Source organism: Lithobates pipiens, unplaced genomic scaffold, assembly GCF_037356315.1.
Source record: "Lithobates pipiens isolate NorthernLeopardFrog02 unplaced genomic scaffold, aLitPip1_a1.2 Scaffold_16, whole genome shotgun sequence".
In the NCBI taxonomy this organism is placed as follows: domain Eukaryota; kingdom Metazoa; phylum Chordata; class Amphibia; order Anura; family Ranidae; genus Lithobates; species Lithobates pipiens.
The window spans coordinates 48,077,061-48,097,192 of NW_027507748.1; the positions used below are offsets into that span (position 1 = coordinate 48,077,061).

The window sequence follows — 20,132 nt, forward strand, 5'->3', positions numbered from 1 at the left end:
TAGCACTTTTGTTCACAGTTTTGCAGTTCCAGGGATGCTTTTGACCGTCCGTGGACATCCTGTCGGGCTGGGAACGTTTTGTCGAAGCACCGGGCGGACGAAAAAGCCGCTTGCGAGCGTAAAAGGAGGGCCCTTGCCTGCGGCGTGGCTCCTTAGCCTTCCTGGCCTGTGGGAGTAGTGTACTCTTACCACCTGTGGCATTTTTAATAATGTCAGCCAACGAAGCTCCAAAGAGCCGGTCGCCAAGGAAGGGAAGATCAGTCAGGGCTTTTTTGGATGCCTGGTCAGCAGACCAGCATTTAAGCCAAATCAGGCGCCTCAGCACCACAGCTGACACTGAAGCCCTGGATAACAGAGGGAGAGTATCCAGGGCCGCGTCACAAACGTACTTAAGGCCTTGCACTAGTTGGTCTCCTAGTTCCACACAGACAGGGGAGGCATTTTGCTCTCCCAATTCGCAGTGCAAAAGTTTTACTCACTCAGCCAGTTTATGCGACAGCAGTGCGGATGCCAGTACTGGTCGCGCGGCCGACCCCACAACCGTAAACAAGGAACGAGCCACTGCCTCGGCCTTTGTCTGTGGGATCCTTGAATGCAGGAGGCCCCTCTACCGGGATCGTGGTTACTTTATTTAACCTGGATACTGGGGGGTCCACGACCGGAGGAGCCTACCATTTTTCGAGAAGGCTTTCCTCAAAGGGGTAAGGCACCGCCATGTTTTTGGGGACCGAAAAAGGTTCTTTGCGGTCGACCCCATTCCCCGTAGATGAACTTGTCAAAATAAGTCAAATACGGGAACATTTTAGGTGAACGTGCTGGCTTGCGGGACCCAAAAGGGACCGGTACATCAGCAGAGGGATCCGCTGGCTCCTGTATCTTCAGGGTATCACGCACAGCTGTGATAAGTGCTCCAACAAGCGATTTGTCGCGCCCGGGGAATCATCCTCACTGTCCTGGTCAGCCTCGTCTGACAGGTCAGAGCAGGGGTCACCAGCCGCAGCAGGGCCCGAGTCTGCATCAGAGATCTCCCCAGAGGACGGGGGGGGGGGGGGGGGGCCTTTTACGCGCACCTTTGCTTCCACGCACCACCTCTATTTTAGCAGCAAAAGAGTTAAAGACCGCCGTCAGAGTGTCCATGGGCACAGCGCTATCCGCAGGTGACCCGGTTGCAATAGCCTGGATTTCAGGGGAAGAAACCCGTTTCTGAAGCCATGCTGACCCTAGCCTGTCTGCCACCTTCAAGGGGACTTAGGACAGTGAAGGTCCCACCCTCCTGCTGTGGCGTGGGGGGGGGGGTAGGGGTACTTAGCGCCAGACTCACCACCCTGGGGCGTTCTGTGGATGTTACTAGCCATGCCTGTAGTCCCTAGGAGGTTACCCAGTTGCAGAGTGAAGAAACTGTCGGCAGCAGCTGTATAGAACAGCGGTGAAACGTTCTGCAGAGCTTGCACCCGCGTTCAGGGAAGAGCCATCAAGCGTCCTGTACACACAGTGGACACAGAAAACAGCCTGTGAGAGCACATGTAAAGCTGCCACAGGAGAACTGCGGTGAAAAGAGCGCTTGGGCTTCAAAAAATGGCCGCCAATGCAACTAATAGAAAAATCCTATAGAAGATGGCTGCTGAGGCATACAAGGGGAACCTGCTTTTCCCACAGTCAAGATGGCCGCCGGACAGCGCCATGCGGTGACAGGAAAAAATCACAGAACAGTGCTGCCTGCCATCAGCCAGAACGCCTCCACAGACACCTATTGGGACCCCCCCAGACTGGAACCAGGACCAACGCCTGCCGCACAGAGCCCCCTATAGGTGAGAAACCCAGCAAACCCCACACACATCGCCCGCAGCACGTGCAGCCACCCCCCCCCCCCAGGGAAGAAGGAGGGGAGATAGGGACGTGGGAGAGAAGAGAAGGTGGTGAGGTGGCCCCCGAATCGACCTCCCAGGGAATGCCCAGCTGCTCACACCACCAAGGCAGGGAGAGCTGTACTTACCAGTCCTGAAGAGCTGGGAGACATTCCATCACAGACCTACTCCTGCGCAGTTACAGGGTAGCTGCTGGCCTGGTATACTGTGATCCAGACATCAGTGGCCAGGTCATTTGTAAATCCCGGAGCATTGAAGCTCACCGACCACCTCTGGAGCTGAGGCATGTCGTGGCCTGCCGAGCTCTAGCTGCGGTCTACACATGCTCGATGGCCGGACTGGGGAGACTACAAGGATAACTTAACCAGCCTGTCACCCAGCCAGCAGTTGATAGAAGATAGAAGGCAGTTGATAGAAACGCAAAAAACATCAAACCTGCATCAAAAAAAAGGACCAAAGGGCCCGCAGGGTTCCTAGGTCTTTCTCCTTCGCTAGGCAAAATAAAACTGAGTTCTGCCTGGGAGCAGGGAGGGTTGTTAGCACAGGGTCCGCCCCCCGAGGCGGGACTAAAGTTCTGTGTATTGGGTTACAATTTTTGCCTAGTTCTCCTAATGGCAGGCTAACAAACCCATTTAGTTACAGAGAGGAGCTGTGTCGGTCGGTGAATATAAGAGAAAATACCATTTTATTTATTGTACATTATGGGACACAGAGCCTTAAGTAATGACTTAATGGCACGTCCCATAGCAATGCTACTTGAGGGGAGGGAGACATAACCCGGAGGGTACTCCCAGAATTGAGAACCTATACTCCTGCCTGCAGCACACTGCCCCGAAGGGGATATCCTTATACCTCCTTACATCCACCTGATAAAATTTTGTGAATGTATGCACTGAAGACCAAGTTGCGGCCTTACAAATCTGAGCCATGGAGGCCAGATGATGCACTGCCCAAGAGGCACTAACTGCACTGCACTCTTCATATATTTTATTTCTATACACTCTTATTCCCATACACTATTTCTCATTATCACGTAATTCTTTGTATATTTATTTTTTCACCCCACACACTTACAATCTCTTTTATTTCATTACATTTCTTTTACATGCTCACTTAACGTTCATGTACATACTTTGTTTTAGATACGCCTATTTGATGATCCATATACCAGCACTGTTAGCACATGGAACTCATCTTCATACCCAGGCACCTGTTCACTATATCCGTCGCCCAAATATGCCGCCTCAGCTCCCGGGGGGGGGGGGCGATCTGCGCCTCCGACGCACCACGGACCAGTTACCGTTTGCTGTGTTCGCTGCCGGGGATGGTAGATATGCTTAGTTAATCTCTTTTGAAAGCACTCTATGTACTGTACCTATTCCCCTCTATACAGAGTGTGGTTTACCATATCCATATATTTTACAGGTATCTGTCGCATCTGCTCCTGATGAGTGGAGAATACATCCACGAAACGCGTAGAGCTACATTTGATGCTACAGTGATATTTACTACGTCCCGACGTTACTTTTAATATTAATTCAGTACATTTATGTTTACATTATGTGATTACAAACATAGGTACCGGATATGTCGCCCTGAGGCATTTTTAGGCTATGCTGTTGCTCCACATACTATTTATTGTTTATATATGTTTTTTGACTTTATGTGTCTTTACATACACCTTGATGTCTTCATATAACACATTTTGTGCCCAACAATGGCACATGTATGTATGTATATATATGAATTTACTTTGTATCATATATTATGAATTCAATTAAATTACCTTTTTCTGACCCTCACACTTCAGCCGCTTCATTTTAAAGTCCCACTTTTTCCCTCCTTATTGTGCTAAATACCGGGATGGAGGCGCTAACCCGTGCCTCATTTAAAGTCCCAAACTGCTCTGCCTACTAACTGCACTGGTAAAGTGCGCCTTAACTTGAAAAGGGGGAATCTTGCCCTTTAAATCATAACTTTGAATTATAACTTGATGAATGCACTTAGCGACAGTGGATGTCAACGCTGCCTGTCCTTTCTTAGGACCCTTTGGCAGAATAAATAAGACATTAGTCTTAAGAATCTGAGCAGTTGCCTTTAAATAGATTTTCACTGCTCTCACCACATCAAGACAATGTAGTGACTTTTCTTCCCTGGAACATGGTTTTGGAAAAAACAATGGCAGGACAATATCTTGGTTCAGGTGAAAACCTGAAACCACTTTTGGCAAAAAGTCTGGACTAGGGCGTAACACCACTCTGTCCTCATGAAAAATCAAATATGGTTCTTTACAAGAAAGAGCAACCAATTCCAAAAGCCTCCTTGCTGAGGATATAGCAACCAAAAATACCAACTTCCTTGTCAGAAGGACTAGGAATATGTTGCATCGGTTCAAATGGTTGTTTTTGTAACACAGACAAAACTATGTTCAAGTCCCAAGGGAGGTTTGACTGGCGGATTAAGCCGCATCACCCCTTGCATAAAACCCCGGACTAAAGAATGTGTGGCAAGTGGTTTTTGAAATAAGACCGATAAAGCTGAGACTTGGTCTTTAATAGTACTCAAGGCCAATTTAATTTCTACCCCTAATTGTAGAAAGGCAACAATTCTGCCTATGATATATCTCCGAGGTTGCCAACCCTTGGATCCACACCAGGAAACATAAGACCCCCAGATCCTATGACATATAGTTCTGGAACCTGGCTTCCTTCCATTAATCAGGGTAGATATAACTGACCCGGAAAGCCCACGTTTTTTCAAAACGTGGGTTTCCATAGCCAAGCCGGTAAATTTAGAGACCGTAATGTTTTGAGCCTGGTCTGACCCTGAGGTTATCCTATGGAGTCTGATGGCAGAGTCCATTGCCACTGCCTAGCGGCGGAAGCCCCTGGTGCAGGGGAAAGCTTGTTTAAATGAAGGGAATTTATCATTTCTTTTGACTGGCAAAAGAGTCCTTTATCACTAGAAATTGTTTGGATATATTTTTCCAAATCTTCTCCATGAAAAGGGAACCCAGTTAGGTTTTTACATGGTGCTTTGGCTGACCAATTTTTTAACCACAGGATTCTACGCATATGTACAAGCATAAGCGTAAGGCTTGGCGAATAGAATCTTTATCTTCATAATCGTAAGGCCTGGTGAATAGAATCTTTAATGGCATCTATGGCAAAGCAAAATGCTTTTGGTAGTTCAACCAATTCCCAGGCTTGTTGTGCAGGAATCTCTTTAAGGGCCTGTCTAAATTGGTCCTTTAGGGATTGACAAGGCGCCTATTGCAGCGACTGCAGGCCGAGTAATGGCACCTGCCAAGGAAAAAGTAGATTTTAATAGGGATTCCAACTTCTTATCTGTTGGATCCTTAAGCATTTGTGCATTGTCTACAGGACAAGTTAGGCTTTTATTCACACTACAAATCGCAGCGTCAACTGCTTGTACTTTCCATTTTTGGTGAATTTCTCCTCCATGGGAAACAGAACTGAAAATCTCTTAGAAGGGAGAAAATGCTTATCCGGGTGATCCCATTTAGCAGAAATAAGCTGTTCTAGTAATGCATGCACAGGAAACCCATGCAAAGCTGAGAAGGTTTAAAGGAACCCAAGGAAGAAAGAGCTTTTAGGAGACTCAGTTAGGGGTAGCATGAAAGTGGAACAAACCATCTCCGTAAGAGTTTGTATCAGCAATTTCTCAAACTGAGGCTGAAAAAGGTTCATCTAACATTTCCTCCGCAGAGGAATCATTGGTTTGTTTTACCTCCTGATCACCTAAGGGTAACACCTCATCCTGTGCCCACTGTTCCCCTTGCAAAGGTTCTGAAGTGGGGGAGGGGGATCTAGCATGCTTCCTAGCCATTTGAATGGAGAATGCTATTAAAGTCGCTAATCTTCCTTCCAGACCCTACGGAGGAAAGGACATCTTCAGTCACGTATACAGGGCTGAGATGTGAGAAGCAGTTGCACCATCAAGTTGTTCCAATGGCTCACCCTGGCTTGCCATAATTGGTAATTTAGGTGAGGATGACAGCGTGGAAATGCAGCTCGAGATCCTAGCGCCTTGGGGTGAAACCTTTAGTACCTTTTTGGTCTTTGTGGTGTTTTTTTAAGCAGGCATAGTCCTAAGCACAAAAACAGAGGCACTATACAATTGCACTTAACCACTTTCAGACCGGACCATTTTGCTGGTAAATGACCAGAGGTCTTTTTACACTTTGGCACTGCGCTGCTTTAACTGGTAATTGCGCGGTCATGCAATGTTGTACCCAAACAAAATTTGCGTCCTTTTCTTCCCACAAATAGAGCTTTCTTTTGATGGTATTTGATTGCCTCTGCGATTTTTATTTTTTGCGATATAAACGTAAAAAGACCGCAAATTTTGAAAAAAAATGATATTTTCTACTTTTTGTTATTAGAAAAATCCAATAAACTCAATTTTAGTCATACATTTAGGCCAAAATGTATTCAGCCACATGTCTTTGGTAAAAAAAAAGTCAATAATTGTATATTTATTGGTTTGCGCAAAAGTTGTCACATCTACAAACTAAGGTACGTTTTCTGGAATTTACGCAGCTTTTAGTTTACGACTGCCTATCTCATTTCTTGAGGTGCTAAAATGGCAGGGCAGTACAAAACCCCCCCAAATGACCCCATTTTGGAAAGTAGACCCCCTAAGGAAATTGATAAGAGGCATGTTGAGCCCATTGAATATTTTATTTTTTTGCCTCAAGCGATTGAATAATGACAAAAAAAAAAATTTTTTTTTTTTTTTTACACAAAGTTGTCACTAAATGATATATTGCTCACACATGCTATGGGCGTATGTGAAATGACACCCCAAAATAAATTCTGCTGCTTCTCCTGAGTATGGGGATACCACATATGTGGGACTTTTTGGGAGCCTAGCCGCGTACGGGGCCCCGAAAACCAAGCACCGCCTTCAGGCTTTCTAAGGGCGTAAATTTTTGAGTTCACTTCTCACTACCTATTACAGTTTTGAAGGCCATAAAATGCCAAGATGGCACAAAACCCCCACAAATGACCCCATTTTAGAAAGTAGACACCCCAAGCTATTTGCTGAGAGGCATGTTGAGTTCATGGAATATTTTATATTTTGCCACAAGTTGCGGGAAAATTACAAACTTTTTTTTTTTTTTTTTTTTTTTAACAAAGTTGTCACTAAATGATATATTGCTCATGCATGCCATGGGCATATGTGAAATGACACCCCAAAATAAATTCTGCTGCTTCTCCTGAGTACGGGGATACCACATATGTGGGACTTTTTGGGAGCCTAGCCGCGTACGGGGCCCCGAAAACCAAGCACCGCCTTCAGGCTTTCTAAGGGCGTAATTTTTTGATTTCACTCCTCACTACCTATTACAGTTTTGAAGGCCATAAAATGCCAAGATGGCACAAAACCCCCACAAATGACCCCATTTTAGAAAGTAGACACCCCAAGCTATTTGCTGAGAGGCATGTTGAGTCCATGGAATATTTTATATTTTGCCACAAGTTGCGGGAAAATTACAAACTTTTTTTTTTTTTTTTTTTTTTCACAAAGTTGTCACTAAATGATATATTGCTCACGCATGCCATGGGCATATGTGAAATGACACCCCAAAATAAATTCTGCTGCTTCTCCTGAGTATGGGGATACCACATATGTGGGACTTTTTGGGAGCCTAGCCGCGTACGGGGCCCCGAAAACCAAGCACCGCCTTCAGGCTTTCTAAGGGCGTTACAGTTTTGAAGGCCATAAAATGCCAAGATGGCACAAACCCCCCCCCAAATGACCCCATTTTGGAAAGTAGACACCCCTAAATTTAGGGGTACACTAGTGAGACTAGGTAATAAATGGCGGGTGCCCTAAAACTATAAAAAAATAACTAACCAACCAGCGTCACCTGTAACAGTTATATGGTGATCACTGGTGAAAGGGTTAACTAGGGGGCAATTAGGGGGCTTTATGCGGTAGTATATGGGGGTCCCTGGCGCTATAAAAAGCTGCAGCGAACCTAAATACCTACCTGCCTAACTAGCGTCACCTGTGACACTAATACGGCGATCAGAAAAACGATCGCTTATTAGGCTGGGTTCACACTGGAGCGATGCGGGAACGCCACGAATGCGCGGCGGGTTCCCGCATCGCATGCCTCCCGGCGGCAGTTCACACTGCCCTATGCGAACTGCTGGGAGTGTCAGTGAAATGTTACTGACACCCCCAGATCAGTTCGCATATCGCAGTGCGATCTGCAAACTCGGATCGCATGGTGTGAACACCCATGCGATCCGATTCTGCTGCGGGCCAAAAAAAGGGTCCCGTGCGAATTTGCGGCGGGTGCGGCGAATGGCTGAACTCGAATCGCACAGAGATCGGATGTGATTTGCACTGCAGTGCGGTGCGAATCACATCCGTTCTCATAAACCGCTGCAATGTGAACCCAGCCTTAGTGACACTGGCGACGGGGGGTGATCACGGGGTTAAACCTTTATTGGGGGGGTTAGGGGGGTACCTTAGAACTAAAGGGGGCTAACCCTAACTGCCCTAACAGTTATTAGTCACAAATGACACCCGCCGGGTGATCAGGGGGTTAAACCTTTATTAGGTAATCAATGGCGGGTGCCCTGAAACTATAAAAAAATAACTAACCAACCAGCGTCACCTGTAACAGTTATATGGTGATCACTGGTGAAAGGGTTAACTAGGGGGCAATCAGGGGGCTTTATGCGGTAGTATATGGGGGTCCCTGGCGCTATAAAAAGCTGCGGCGAACCTAAATACCTACCTGCCTAACTAGCGTCACCTGTGACACTAATACGGCGATCAGAAAAATGATCGCTTATTAGGCTGGGTTCACACTGGAGCGATGCGGAAACGCCGCGAATCCGCGGCGGGTTCCCGCATCGCATGCCTCCCGGCGGCAGTTCACACTGCCCTATGCGAACTGCTGGGAGTGTCAGTGAAATGTTACTGACACCCCCAGATCAGTTCGCATATCGCAGTGCGATCTGCAAACTCGGATCGCATGGTGTGAACACCCATGCGATCCGATTCTGCTGCGGGCCAAAAAAAGGGTCCCGTGCGAATTTGCGGCGGGTGCGGCGGGTGTGGCGGGTGCGGCGAATGGCTGAACTCGAATCGCACAGAGATCGGATGTGATTTGCACTGCAGTGCGGTGCGAATCACATTCGTTCTCATAAACCGCTGCAATGTGAACCCAGCCTTAGTGACACTGGCGACGGGGGGTGATCACGGGGTTAAACCTTTATTGGGGGGGTTAGGGGGGTACATTAGAACTAAAGGGGGCTAACTCTAACTGCCCTAACAGTTATTACAGTCACAAATGACACCAATGCAAAAAAAAAAAAAAAATGACATTGGTGTCACTGTGACTGGGGGGCAGGGGTAATTGGGGGGGGTGATCGGGGGGTAAAGGGGGGGTGTGAGTGTGCCTGGCATGTTCTACTGTGTGTGTGAGTGTTGGTGCAACTTACTGATCCGCTCTCCTCCGTGTCGGAACGAAAAATACCGACACGGAGGAGAGAATACATCACTTCCTCTCCTGTGTTTACATTACAGGAGAGGAAGTGATGTCACCGGGGATTTCTATTCGTCGGGAGCGATCGCGAGGGGGTGGCCATGAATGAATGGCCGTCCCCTCGTCCGGGATCGCTCCCGTACGAATACCGACCGCCGCAGGCACCGGGCGGGGGCCCGATCGGGCCCCCGACCCGCGGGAGGCAAGGGACGTACATGTATGTCCTTATGCCTGCCCGTGCCATTGTACCGACGTACATCGGCGTGCGGCGGTCGGCAACTGGTTAAACTCTGAATATAGTCATGACAATAAAGCCGCTATAAAGTTCAGCCTAGTGCTGGGAAAAAAAGTGTCTTTCCTGTATCAGGAATGCAAGTTTGCAACCCTCACGTGGCCCACAGCTCCTGTGTCTCTGTGTGCAGACTGCTTGCTTTGTGGTGTCTTTCCTCCTCATCAGCCAAGGAGAGACTGTCCCAACTGCAGTTTTATTGTCTTTGCCAGCTATGTGTCCTCGTGGACGTTCTTAGCGCTGCGCTTTGGTCCCACCCCTGTTTTATTTTTTAAATGTTCCCGTGAGCAGCGGCTTTCGGGTCTACAAACCCAAAACAAGGGGGGGGGTTTGGAGGAGGCAGAGACCCGTCAGCAGCAGGCAAACAAACAGTAGTAGCAGTAACAGCGAGAACGCCGTAAGACCTAAACCCTGGGTCCAGCCCTACAAAGAGAGGCATTACAGGCAAAACCTCGTGCTTTGGAATATGAGGCCCCAGGTACCATCCACTTAGGCCTCAATGGCACTTTGGATGGATCTGGTCTAGAGAGGCTATTTAAATCCAGCATGGATCCCTCCTGCAGCTCCTCAGAACACATCTTCACTCGTGACTAAGACCTTAGACACTGGCGAAAAAACTGATGTGCTCCTGGAACAAGGAGGGGTTATATAGGGAGTGACCTTCCTGGATCGGGTATACAAGTGTCCATCACCTGAAGGTGGCCTATAACCCATTACTTAAGACTCTGTGTCCCATGATGTACGATAAAGAAACAAACATTTGCCTTTTTAATCCACTAAAACAAGACAGCATTTAATAGCTTCTATGGTGTCTGCAGTTTATTACTGCTGTGGAGGCGACAGGATCAAGTTACTATACTCACCTGAAGATGAAGAGCAGCTTGCTGTGTTATGTCTCACTCTGTTGACTGTGTAAGATTTAGCAGAAGGTCCTGAGGCACTGTCAGGTGATTGTCCACGCGTGCGTCTAACAGAGGAACTACCTATGCTGGTCTGGGTGGTAGTAGGTGGTGTTCCGCTTGAGGTAGGTCGCGATGACGTTTTTTGCAGGGAGCCATTCAGTCGCTGACTCGGAGATGTTCTTCTTTGTCTGACATTTTTACGGTAGACGTCACTGCAAAACAAGCAAATACTGAATGCATAAACTGAAAACAAGAATGTTTTTGTGAATTTCCAGCCGCAGCAGTGGCTCCAGACTGAAGTATACAAATGACAATCTTTCCTAAGTTAAGGGAATATTTTAAATGTTGATGCTTTCCAAGAATCATGTTTATTCTGTACAAATGTCAGTCTCATCTCAATCCAGTGATGTGCATAAGCGCAACGGCTCTCCCAGGTCTCTCTCTCCACATTGGTTCACACAACAGTGGGAGCCATTGACTGTCAATCACAGCCAGTGAGCCAATGAGGAGAGAGAGCAGGGTGGGGCAGAGCAGCGCTCTGTGTGTGGACAATTTTTAGGGTTTGGCGGGAGTTTAAATAATAAATCTAGCAGGTTAAGGGGTTTAAGTAGGGGAGGCTTAATAGGATCATTTGAAATTTAGGGATATTTTGAGGTTGATTTGCTAAAACTGGAGTGCAAAAATCTGTTGCAGCTCTGCATGGTAGCCAATCAGCTTTTAACTGTTCGATTAGGCTTTGGAGGGGAAAAAAACAACAAACAAAAAGAAAACCTGGGAGCCAATTGGTTTCTACGCAGAGCTGCATTGGAATTTTCACATTCCAGTTTTAGTAAATAACCCCATTAGGTACCCAGAATACCACAACTTACCTGAGGGGTTTTCTGGTATATTGCCCTTCCTTGGCTCCAGCTCTCTTCATGTTGCCCGATTCTCCAGACCTGCTTTTGGACCTTTGAGCATGTTTATAATCTGACAAAATAACTTTCAACTTCTCTTCCACAAGTGCAGAAAGCCTTAATACCATACTGTAGATCTAAATGAAAATAAAACATATTCAAATACTTTTAAAGCATGGGGTCAGAGAGGTCGACTCTTTCAATTATGCAATACAACTGCAAAGGTATCCATAGACACTAGGAAATAACCTGATCACCCAACTATACTTCAATTGCTGGCAAGAAATATAAATAGAACACTGTATATAGTTGTGTATTCTGCAGAGGCTACCGCTCTCATCTCTGCATATTGCCCTACTACAGGCTACAGATAAAGGTCTGTAGGCCTACTTAAAAATGTGGCTGGATTGTAAATACAAAGAAAGCACTGTCAAAAAAACAGATTTAAAAAAGTTCACCTTTTGAATAAGGTTACTCCCACATTTAGGCCCCATTCATACCTGAGCATAGCGTTTTCAGGCAGAAAATCAGCAGCGTATTTACCACGTTTTGCCACAATGTAAAAAGAGAAATGCCCAAATGTGCCCGATTCGAGTGACAAAAAAGGGTCCAGAACTTGTTTGAGCTTCAGGCGTTCGGCTACAGGCAACTTGGAATGGAGATGTGAACCATCTCTATTGGGAGTAGATTTTTTTTTTCCCCTCCAGTTCAGGCTTCAAGCTATAAAACGCTCAGGTGTGAATGGGGCCTTAGGGTGTAACATGTTCCAGCACCTCCCAGCTTAACCTCCGATTGCCCTTAACCCCCCGACAGTGGGCAGAGGTTTCTCTCCATCCCTGTCATTCAAAATCGGTGTCGCTGAACAGGGCTCTGTTCCCACAGCCATGTTTCCTTCATTCACAGAGCTCTGTGGATAAATTACAAGTCCTAACTTTTACTGTGGCGGATGGCTTGTGGTTCTCAATGAACTACACATGCACCGAGAAGCACCCTCATAGTTCACTGACACTTCCTCCAGCTTACGGAACAAAAAACCTCAGCACAAACAGTGCCGTACTCAAAAATATATCTATTCTTTTAATGTTTTAACTATTTCTACTACTGCCCACATTATATATATGTTCCCACATACAATTAAATATATACCATACTGAAACAGTGCCGCGCACACGGTTTCACTTCCTCCAATCGCCTAACAGAAAGCCTGCACAGAGGAACAGGCAAGAAAGCTGGAGAATGTGTCTGCAGGAGCCTGACATTGCACTTGTGATCCACTGTTCGTGGGTGAAAGGCTTCGCAGGCGCCTGGGAAAGAAAATGGATGTACATTTTTTTTTCCTGCAAAAATATGTGGATTGATATATTCCCCCCCCCCCCCCTAAGGTGAACTTATGTGTGTTGTGGTTAACTCCACCAACTGTGCCGAGCGTTGTGGTATGTTAAAGCAGTATTAAACCGAAAAGCAAACATATTACAACCCCTCTTTAGTCTCTTTTTCTTATCTGGTGATCCAGCCAGTAAGTCTATTTAAAAAAAAAAAAAAAAAAAGAAAAAGAAAGAAGAACAGGCCCTCTTATAGTTATAGGGATGAAACAAACCATTTACCATGGACAGGGGTGCCTACAATGATCGGTTTTATATATTGTCTCAAAAAGGAAAAAAAAAAAACTGTTCTCTGCAATGGATTCCAAAGTAATAGCTAGCGTTTGGCTTCAATTTGTTTAGATTTGTTAATTAAAATTTGCTAGTAGTCTACCTCTACCCATCTTCCCAGACTGACAATGCTGCTGTCCAAAGGTGTTCCCTGCGCTGATTTATCCAGAGTGGGGGCGTTCTAATACAGGTGGTGTTACTGGCCAGATCACCAAGTGAAAACAGTGGGGGGGAAAAAGCCTTAAAAAAAAGGAAATTAATGCAGTCACTACATCTAATGATTTGTAAGTTGAAACAGGTTACATGAAGAATTCCAAGCATCATCATGTTATATGTAGTTGCTCTGGTACACCTTGAACCAATGTAGCTACACCTGGCTGATGCCCCTGGAAGCTTGAAATCACTGAAGACACCACTACTCAGGTGATCGTCACTTGCTTCTGGGTCTGCTCTCCAGCCATTTGAATATTGAAGGCTGGCCGTTCAGAGAATTTTTTACATTTTCGGAACTGCAAAGGGTTCTTCGACTGGACGAGGTAGAGAGATGAGGCAGTAGCTTTCTGCTCTCCACCTCATTCAACCAAAGGCAGCTTTGCATTAATTCAGAGAATGCTAATCAATGTCTTAACAGCACCCAATCTCCGATGTTCACAATGCATCAAGCTGGCCGTTCAGTATGGCACCTAAAAGCAAGCAGAGATCACTGAAGTAGCAAAGTGATTAGGATTGATCAGACATCAATTGGTCCAAGCTGGACCAATGTAACCATGTGTAACATGCCGGAATGGAATTAGTCTTTAAGGTAAAATCTATGCAACTGTAGCTTATTTATGTGAAGCCAACCTAAAAGTTTGTCTAACAAAACTGGAAACCTTGATTTGCTCAAAGCACATTAAACAAAGTAAAAAGTTAATAAAAACACAATAAAAAGCTTGTGAAGGGCAAATAAATATTTTAAATCTGCAGCTCTCACCCTAGAGCGCTTGTTGGGTGTGTACAACCTGGCATTGCAGAATACCAATCTCATATCTTTACATAACTCCAATGGACTGCTGTAATTCCCGGCTGCCAGTTTTTCCTTTATGGTCCCAAAATCCATAGGGGTCTTTACGACATCATAGTAATCCTACAGACAGAAAGAAAATTATTCATCGGCATTTTTTATTTTTTTGGTTTTGTAAAGGATAAGCAAGAATTAGATACCAATTCAGGTTATAACTGTAGCATGTGTCTGTTGAAGGAAATGTCCCTTTATTTCCTGTTCCAGCGACACAGTCATTAAAACAAGGGCACAAAAAACACCCCAAAAAGTCAAGTTCACACTCTTACACAATTTTTCCCCAAAACAAACAAAAATAAGATTTCTGCACCCAGCATAAAATCCTTTTCTTGAGCTGCATTTAGGGACACAGTCGTTATCCTTCTGGTTATACTGCTGCCTACAGGAGGATTGAAAGCCAACCAAGAGCATGATCATTAGCACAGAGTGAGGGGACCTGTGCCCCTCAACGAAATCCAGGAAAAGACTTTACCAGCAGCGTTGAGTACAAAAACTGAACCCCCCCCCCCCCCCCTTAAAAGGGACACAAAGTCTAATCTCTGGAATGACCAAAAGCAATTCAACTGTGTAATGGGCAACAAATGCTAACAGGCCAGTGAAAAAAAAAATAAAAAAAAAATAAAATAAAAAAAGACTGTGGGCGGTCTGAAGATCAAAAAGCAGGCTGAAAGACAATACGTTTGAAGTTGGCATCAGATGGGGCAGAAACATCCACCTGGTAGAACTTGGAGAACATGTGAACAGAAGACCAGGTTGGAGCTGTACAATTTTGAGAAACTATTTCCTGATGTTGAAAAGCCAAGGAAGAATTCATGGAATTGAAGTAGCCCTAACACATGCAGATAATGGAGAAAAATTTATTTTTGGTGAACTAGTGCTGGACAGAGATAGATGGACGGACATTTTACTGGTTGAAGTTGAAGGCAAAAATTACCTTAGGTAATCAGGTAGTCCTGAGCCGCAGTACCACCTTGTCCCTATGTAAATCCAGAAAGGATTCTTTGTAGGATACAGCTGTAGAGGTGTGTCTAATGGATTCAAAGACAGAGGACCAGATTCTCCAAGTCACTGCTGACAAGACTGGAACAAAGGTCTGCACAGGAAAGGATCCCATCTACCTCACTTGCACAGCAAGACATCTAGATCTTGTAGGAAGATTGATGCACGTGCCATGTCTCCCTGAATCAGATGATCCTCAAAGCAGGATGGTCCAACAGTGCAGAGACAGCAACTTTTTCCAAAGCTCCAGGATGCCGTAAGGACACGAGACTACTCCTACGACCAAGTCCCTTACATCAATAAGGTGCCTTCACAGCCCACATAGAATGCCATTTGTCACAAAGAACCTTCTAAAATAGGGAGAAAGAAAGCAAGGCATATCAGGACACCAGGACCTGAATTCTGATCCACCAATCCAAAGATAAATTTAGGCCAATGCGAAAAATACATTTGTCTAGAGATTGGATTGTCCCACAGAATGTTGCACTGCGGAGGTCATAGTAAAAGTGGGCAAAAGAAACAGCTTCAAAAAGGAGATTACAATCAAGCCAGGGACTCTTGTGCAAAAACAGTCAAATAGCTCTTTAAGCAAACAGTTCCCTTGTGGAAGCAACCCTTTGCCCTGTGCTGTATCAAGGACTAGACTCAGAAAAGCCACATGACAAGTCTGTTTATGAAAGGGCTGCTGAAGGTTTAAGATCCATCCAAACTGCGATAAAGTCTGGACAATCAAAGCCACGTCCAACAGAGCCTACGCAAGCGGCTTCCTCAGCAGGAGGATTTGCAAGTATCCCACAATAAGGATGCTGTGAGAGCAGTGAGGCTACTACTGTGGCCAGCACCTTTGTGAAAAAAAACAAAAAACAGAGGTTCAGACTGGAGGCTGAAGAGCAGGGCCATGAACCGGTAGTTTAAGGACTCCATAGCTAAGCATAATAATCGGTATTTTGGAAAGATATGGACATGTAAGAATCTTTTGATGTCCACAGAACGTTTTGAGATCCAGAACGGGTATAAGCCCCCTTGGGGCTGGGAAACCGTGAAGAGATAGGAGTAAAAACCCTGGAGCTGTTCTGCCACAGGAACTGAGACAGTGAAACCTTGATCCAAAAGACCCGAGTGTGTTCAATAGATATCTGTGTGGTGAACCTGAGAAGAGGGCAGGCAGTGAAACTCCAGTTCGTTGCCAAATCAAAGGAAACATTGCTCTTAAGTGCACACATTCTCCCTGCAGGGATAAATCTAAATGCTGGGTGCCTGCCCACAAGCGAATCATAGCTCCATCCACAGAACACTTCAAAGATGGGCAGGCTTCACTCCATTAGCATCACGGCAGTAGAAAATGTATTGAAAATCTTGCAAGTTGTCAAGACATCTGCTGCAAACACTGCTCTGCTCAGTCTGCGCTAGACCACCACCCAATGGATGCCATCAAAGAGCAAAACTAGAGAATAAACTAGGGAACTATGCAAATGAATTAGTCTGCAATGCTCAGCCCTGGAAAGCTCCCCATGCGGAACCCCCGTGCCCAAATGTCACATCCATTATATCACCGGAATGTCCTGTCGGGTTCATTCACGGTACTCCAAAAGCCAGGATGCTAAACACATCAAACAGCTGCAATCGAAATCACAAAGCTCTTACAGTAATGTAGAAAAATAGTCTTAATTGAAGCTAAAAGATGTCCATCCTCCTAGAACACTAGTAAACTCTGAAGTGGTTAACCTGGGCCAGCCTACAGTTTGTGTGCTTGCCAATGTCCAATCCTTCTGTAGGCAGCAGTCCAACCCAAAAATGAAAGACTTCCTCTAAATCTAAGAGGAAAAAAAAAAAAAATTTAGGTCTGTATGGTCTCAAACTACCTCGCGGAGGTCAATGCTTCATGCGTAAGTGTACATTTGACTGCGGAAAAGCGAATCTGCTGTCCTCAGTAAGACGGCATATTCTATGATGCGCAACGATAAACATTGTCAGAAACTGTAAAAACGACAGAGTCCCAGTGTTTTCTACAGCATTCCTGAAGCAGCAATCTAACAAAGGGATAGCTGATACTCCCGTCCAATCCTACCAAAATCATAGGCCTCAATTATTTTATAATTTACATTTACAAGCTTGCTCATATAAAGCACCTGCTCACACTTACAGGGTACCGCTCCAGGTCTACAGGCTGTCTGAATGGTTCAGAATCTTCACATACTATAATGAATTCAACCAGGTCCATGCAGCACTTCTTCCAGCTATTCACGCTTTTTAATCTCTGCAGCAAAAAAAAAATTACAGTTTAATGGGGAGTAATCAAATGCAATCGATTAGAATATTCCAACACTCCTCTCCTACATGCATCTGCATGCGTGCACGTGGGGATAGGGGCACTTTAAAAAAAACATCCCTTGAAATAGGAATAGGGCATGACAGGTCCGCTTTATGGAGAGGTGTAGGGTTTATAAGACCCCCACCATCTTTCCGGCGCTGGAGAAACTCGGAAATACTCAGAGACCACTCGGAAACACTTGGGAACTGAATGTTTCCGAGTGCATCCGAGCAGCTCCCAACGGCTCCGAGTGTCACCAGCAACCTCACACCTCTGGTCAAATATGACACTGCACACCACAGAGGCTTGAATCCTGCTAGTTTTGCGAGACAACACACATAAACCGAGTCAGGATTTAAAAAAAAAATTCTGCCGTTAAAGATTCTGGATCTACAAAACTTACCGTGTTTCCTGATGATCTAGGTTGATCAACTGTATTTTCCTGAAAAATATACAAGAAACAACAAGATAGTGAGCTGCAATGTATACATATAACCAAAAGACAAACTTACCAAACTGCTTAAAGAATGTTACTCCAACATTCCATATTCCTGAATTGTCCCTGCTGAACCATGTACTTGTATTAAAAAAAGTATCCCATTCTCTTTGTATGGCTTCCTTTCTGTGAAATCTCTTTTTCGTGTCAGTCCCTCTACTTTCCAATTTCAAATTGGCCCTGCTAGGCAGGAGAGCACCTTCATTCCAGCATGATCAGTTTTCTGGCTTTGCTTGTGCTGCCACTCCACCGCCCCTGCACGGCCATTCACTGGGAAATTATATATATATATATATATATATATATATATATATATATATATATATATATATATATATATATATATATATATATATATATATATATATATATATATATGTGTACAGTGGGGACAGAAAGTATTCAGACCCCCTTCAATTTTTCACTCTGTTATATGCAGCCATTTGCTAAAATAATTTAAGTGAATTTTTTTTCCTCATGTGTACACACAGCACCCCATGTTGACAGAAAAACACATAATTGTTGACATTTTTGCAGATTAACCACTTGAGACCCGCGCTATAGCCGAATGACGGCTACAGCGCGGATCTCCTTTGCCGGGACTACGTCTATTGACGTCGTCCCGTGCACGAGCGGCCTGCGCGCCCCCTGAGGGGCGCGCGGCGCTCTCTGTGATCGGCGAGTCTACGAGACTCGCCTGATCACCCATCCGTGGAAGGGGTCGATCCCGACCCCTTATCACGTGATCAGCTGTCAGCCAATTACAGCTTATCATGTGATATAACGGAGCCGGTAAACGGCTATTATTCCTCCTCGCGCTGATAGCGCGAGGAGAAAAAAAAAAAGCCATTCACCGGCGGCCGTGATCGGGACATCAGTCCCGATCACGGCCAGCCCTGCCAGTGCCCACCTGCCCCCTGCTTTGCCACATTAATAAAAAATGTGTCCCCCCTGTCAGTGCCACCCAGCAGTGCCCACAGTGCCACCCAGCAGTGCCCACAGTGCCACCCAGCAGTGCCCACAATCTGCCTCAACAAAGGTGCTGCACCCCAGTGCCACATATCCGTGCCCAGCAGTGCCGCCCACCAGTGCCGCCTATCAGTGCCCACCAGTGCCGCCCACCAGTGCAGCCTATCAGTGACCACCAGTGCAGCCTATCAGTGACCACCAGTGCAGCCTATCAGTGCCGCCTCATCAGCGCACTTCAATGAAGGAGAAAAATGACCTGTTTGCAAAATTTTATAACAAACTATTAAACATGATTTTTTATTTTTTTGCATCTTTTTTTGTTTGTTTAGCAAAAATTAAAACTCCCAGCTGTAATTAAATACCACCAAATGAAAGCTCTATTTGTGGGGAAAAAAATGATAAAAATTTCATTTGGGTACAGTGTTGTATGCCCGCGCAATTGTCATTCAAAGTGCATCAGCGCTGAAAGCTGAAAATTGGTCTGGGACTGAGGGGGGTTTAAGTGCCCAGTAAGCAAGTGGTTAAAAAAGAAAAACTGAAATATCACATGGTCCTGAGCATTTAGACCCTTTGCTGCGACACGCATATTTAAATCAGGTGCTGTCCATTTCTTCTGATCATCCTTGAGGTGGTTCTCCATCTTCATTTGAGTCCAGCTGTGTTTGATTATACTGATTGGACTTGATTAGGAAAGCCACACCTGTCTATACAAGACCTTACAGCTCACAGTGCATGTCAGAGCAGAGCTTAGTATTTTTGTAATCCTTGGTGTTCTGTAGAATGAAGTCACTGAGCATGCCCAGATCTCCCCTGATTTAAGGCACACTATGTGCTTATCTATCTGTGATCAGGACTTCCTATAGCACAACACTGAACTCTGCTAATCACTCAAAGCTTCCTCCTACACACCATGTGACCATACATACAGTCTAAACTTGGCCATTACTGCAGTCTTATCAGCTAAAGCTGATAAGTCTGACAAAGGGAAACAGACATTGGCACAAATAAATACTATGAAATAATCAAGTAAGCTATGAACAGGGAAGCAGGGTTGCCACAGAAACGTTGGATTGAGGAGGCTGCTTAGTTAACAGTACAGGAAGTGCTCAATGTAAGGGCGGAAATACACTCCACTGTGGACTCAGAAAACAATACTTAAGAT

The 20,132-nt window shown here is 45.3% G+C and overlaps 1 protein-coding gene across 1 annotated transcript in view; it reads right to left on the reverse strand.

Moving 5' to 3' along the window:
- LOC143981772 (bromodomain and WD repeat-containing protein 1-like) overlaps positions 1-20,132 on the reverse strand; it is a 222,667-nt gene that overhangs the window by 13,243 nt on the left and 189,292 nt on the right. Inside the window, exons 34-38 of the mRNA XM_077479861.1 lie at positions 17,909-17,947; positions 17,338-17,451; positions 14,109-14,261; positions 11,457-11,620; positions 10,549-10,799 (exon numbers count right to left, since the gene is read on the reverse strand). Of these exons, the coding sequence (XP_077335987.1) occupies positions 10,549-10,799; positions 11,457-11,620; positions 14,109-14,261; positions 17,338-17,451; positions 17,909-17,947 (721 nt within the window). The remainder of the gene's footprint in view (positions 1-10,548; positions 10,800-11,456; positions 11,621-14,108; positions 14,262-17,337; positions 17,452-17,908; positions 17,948-20,132) is intronic.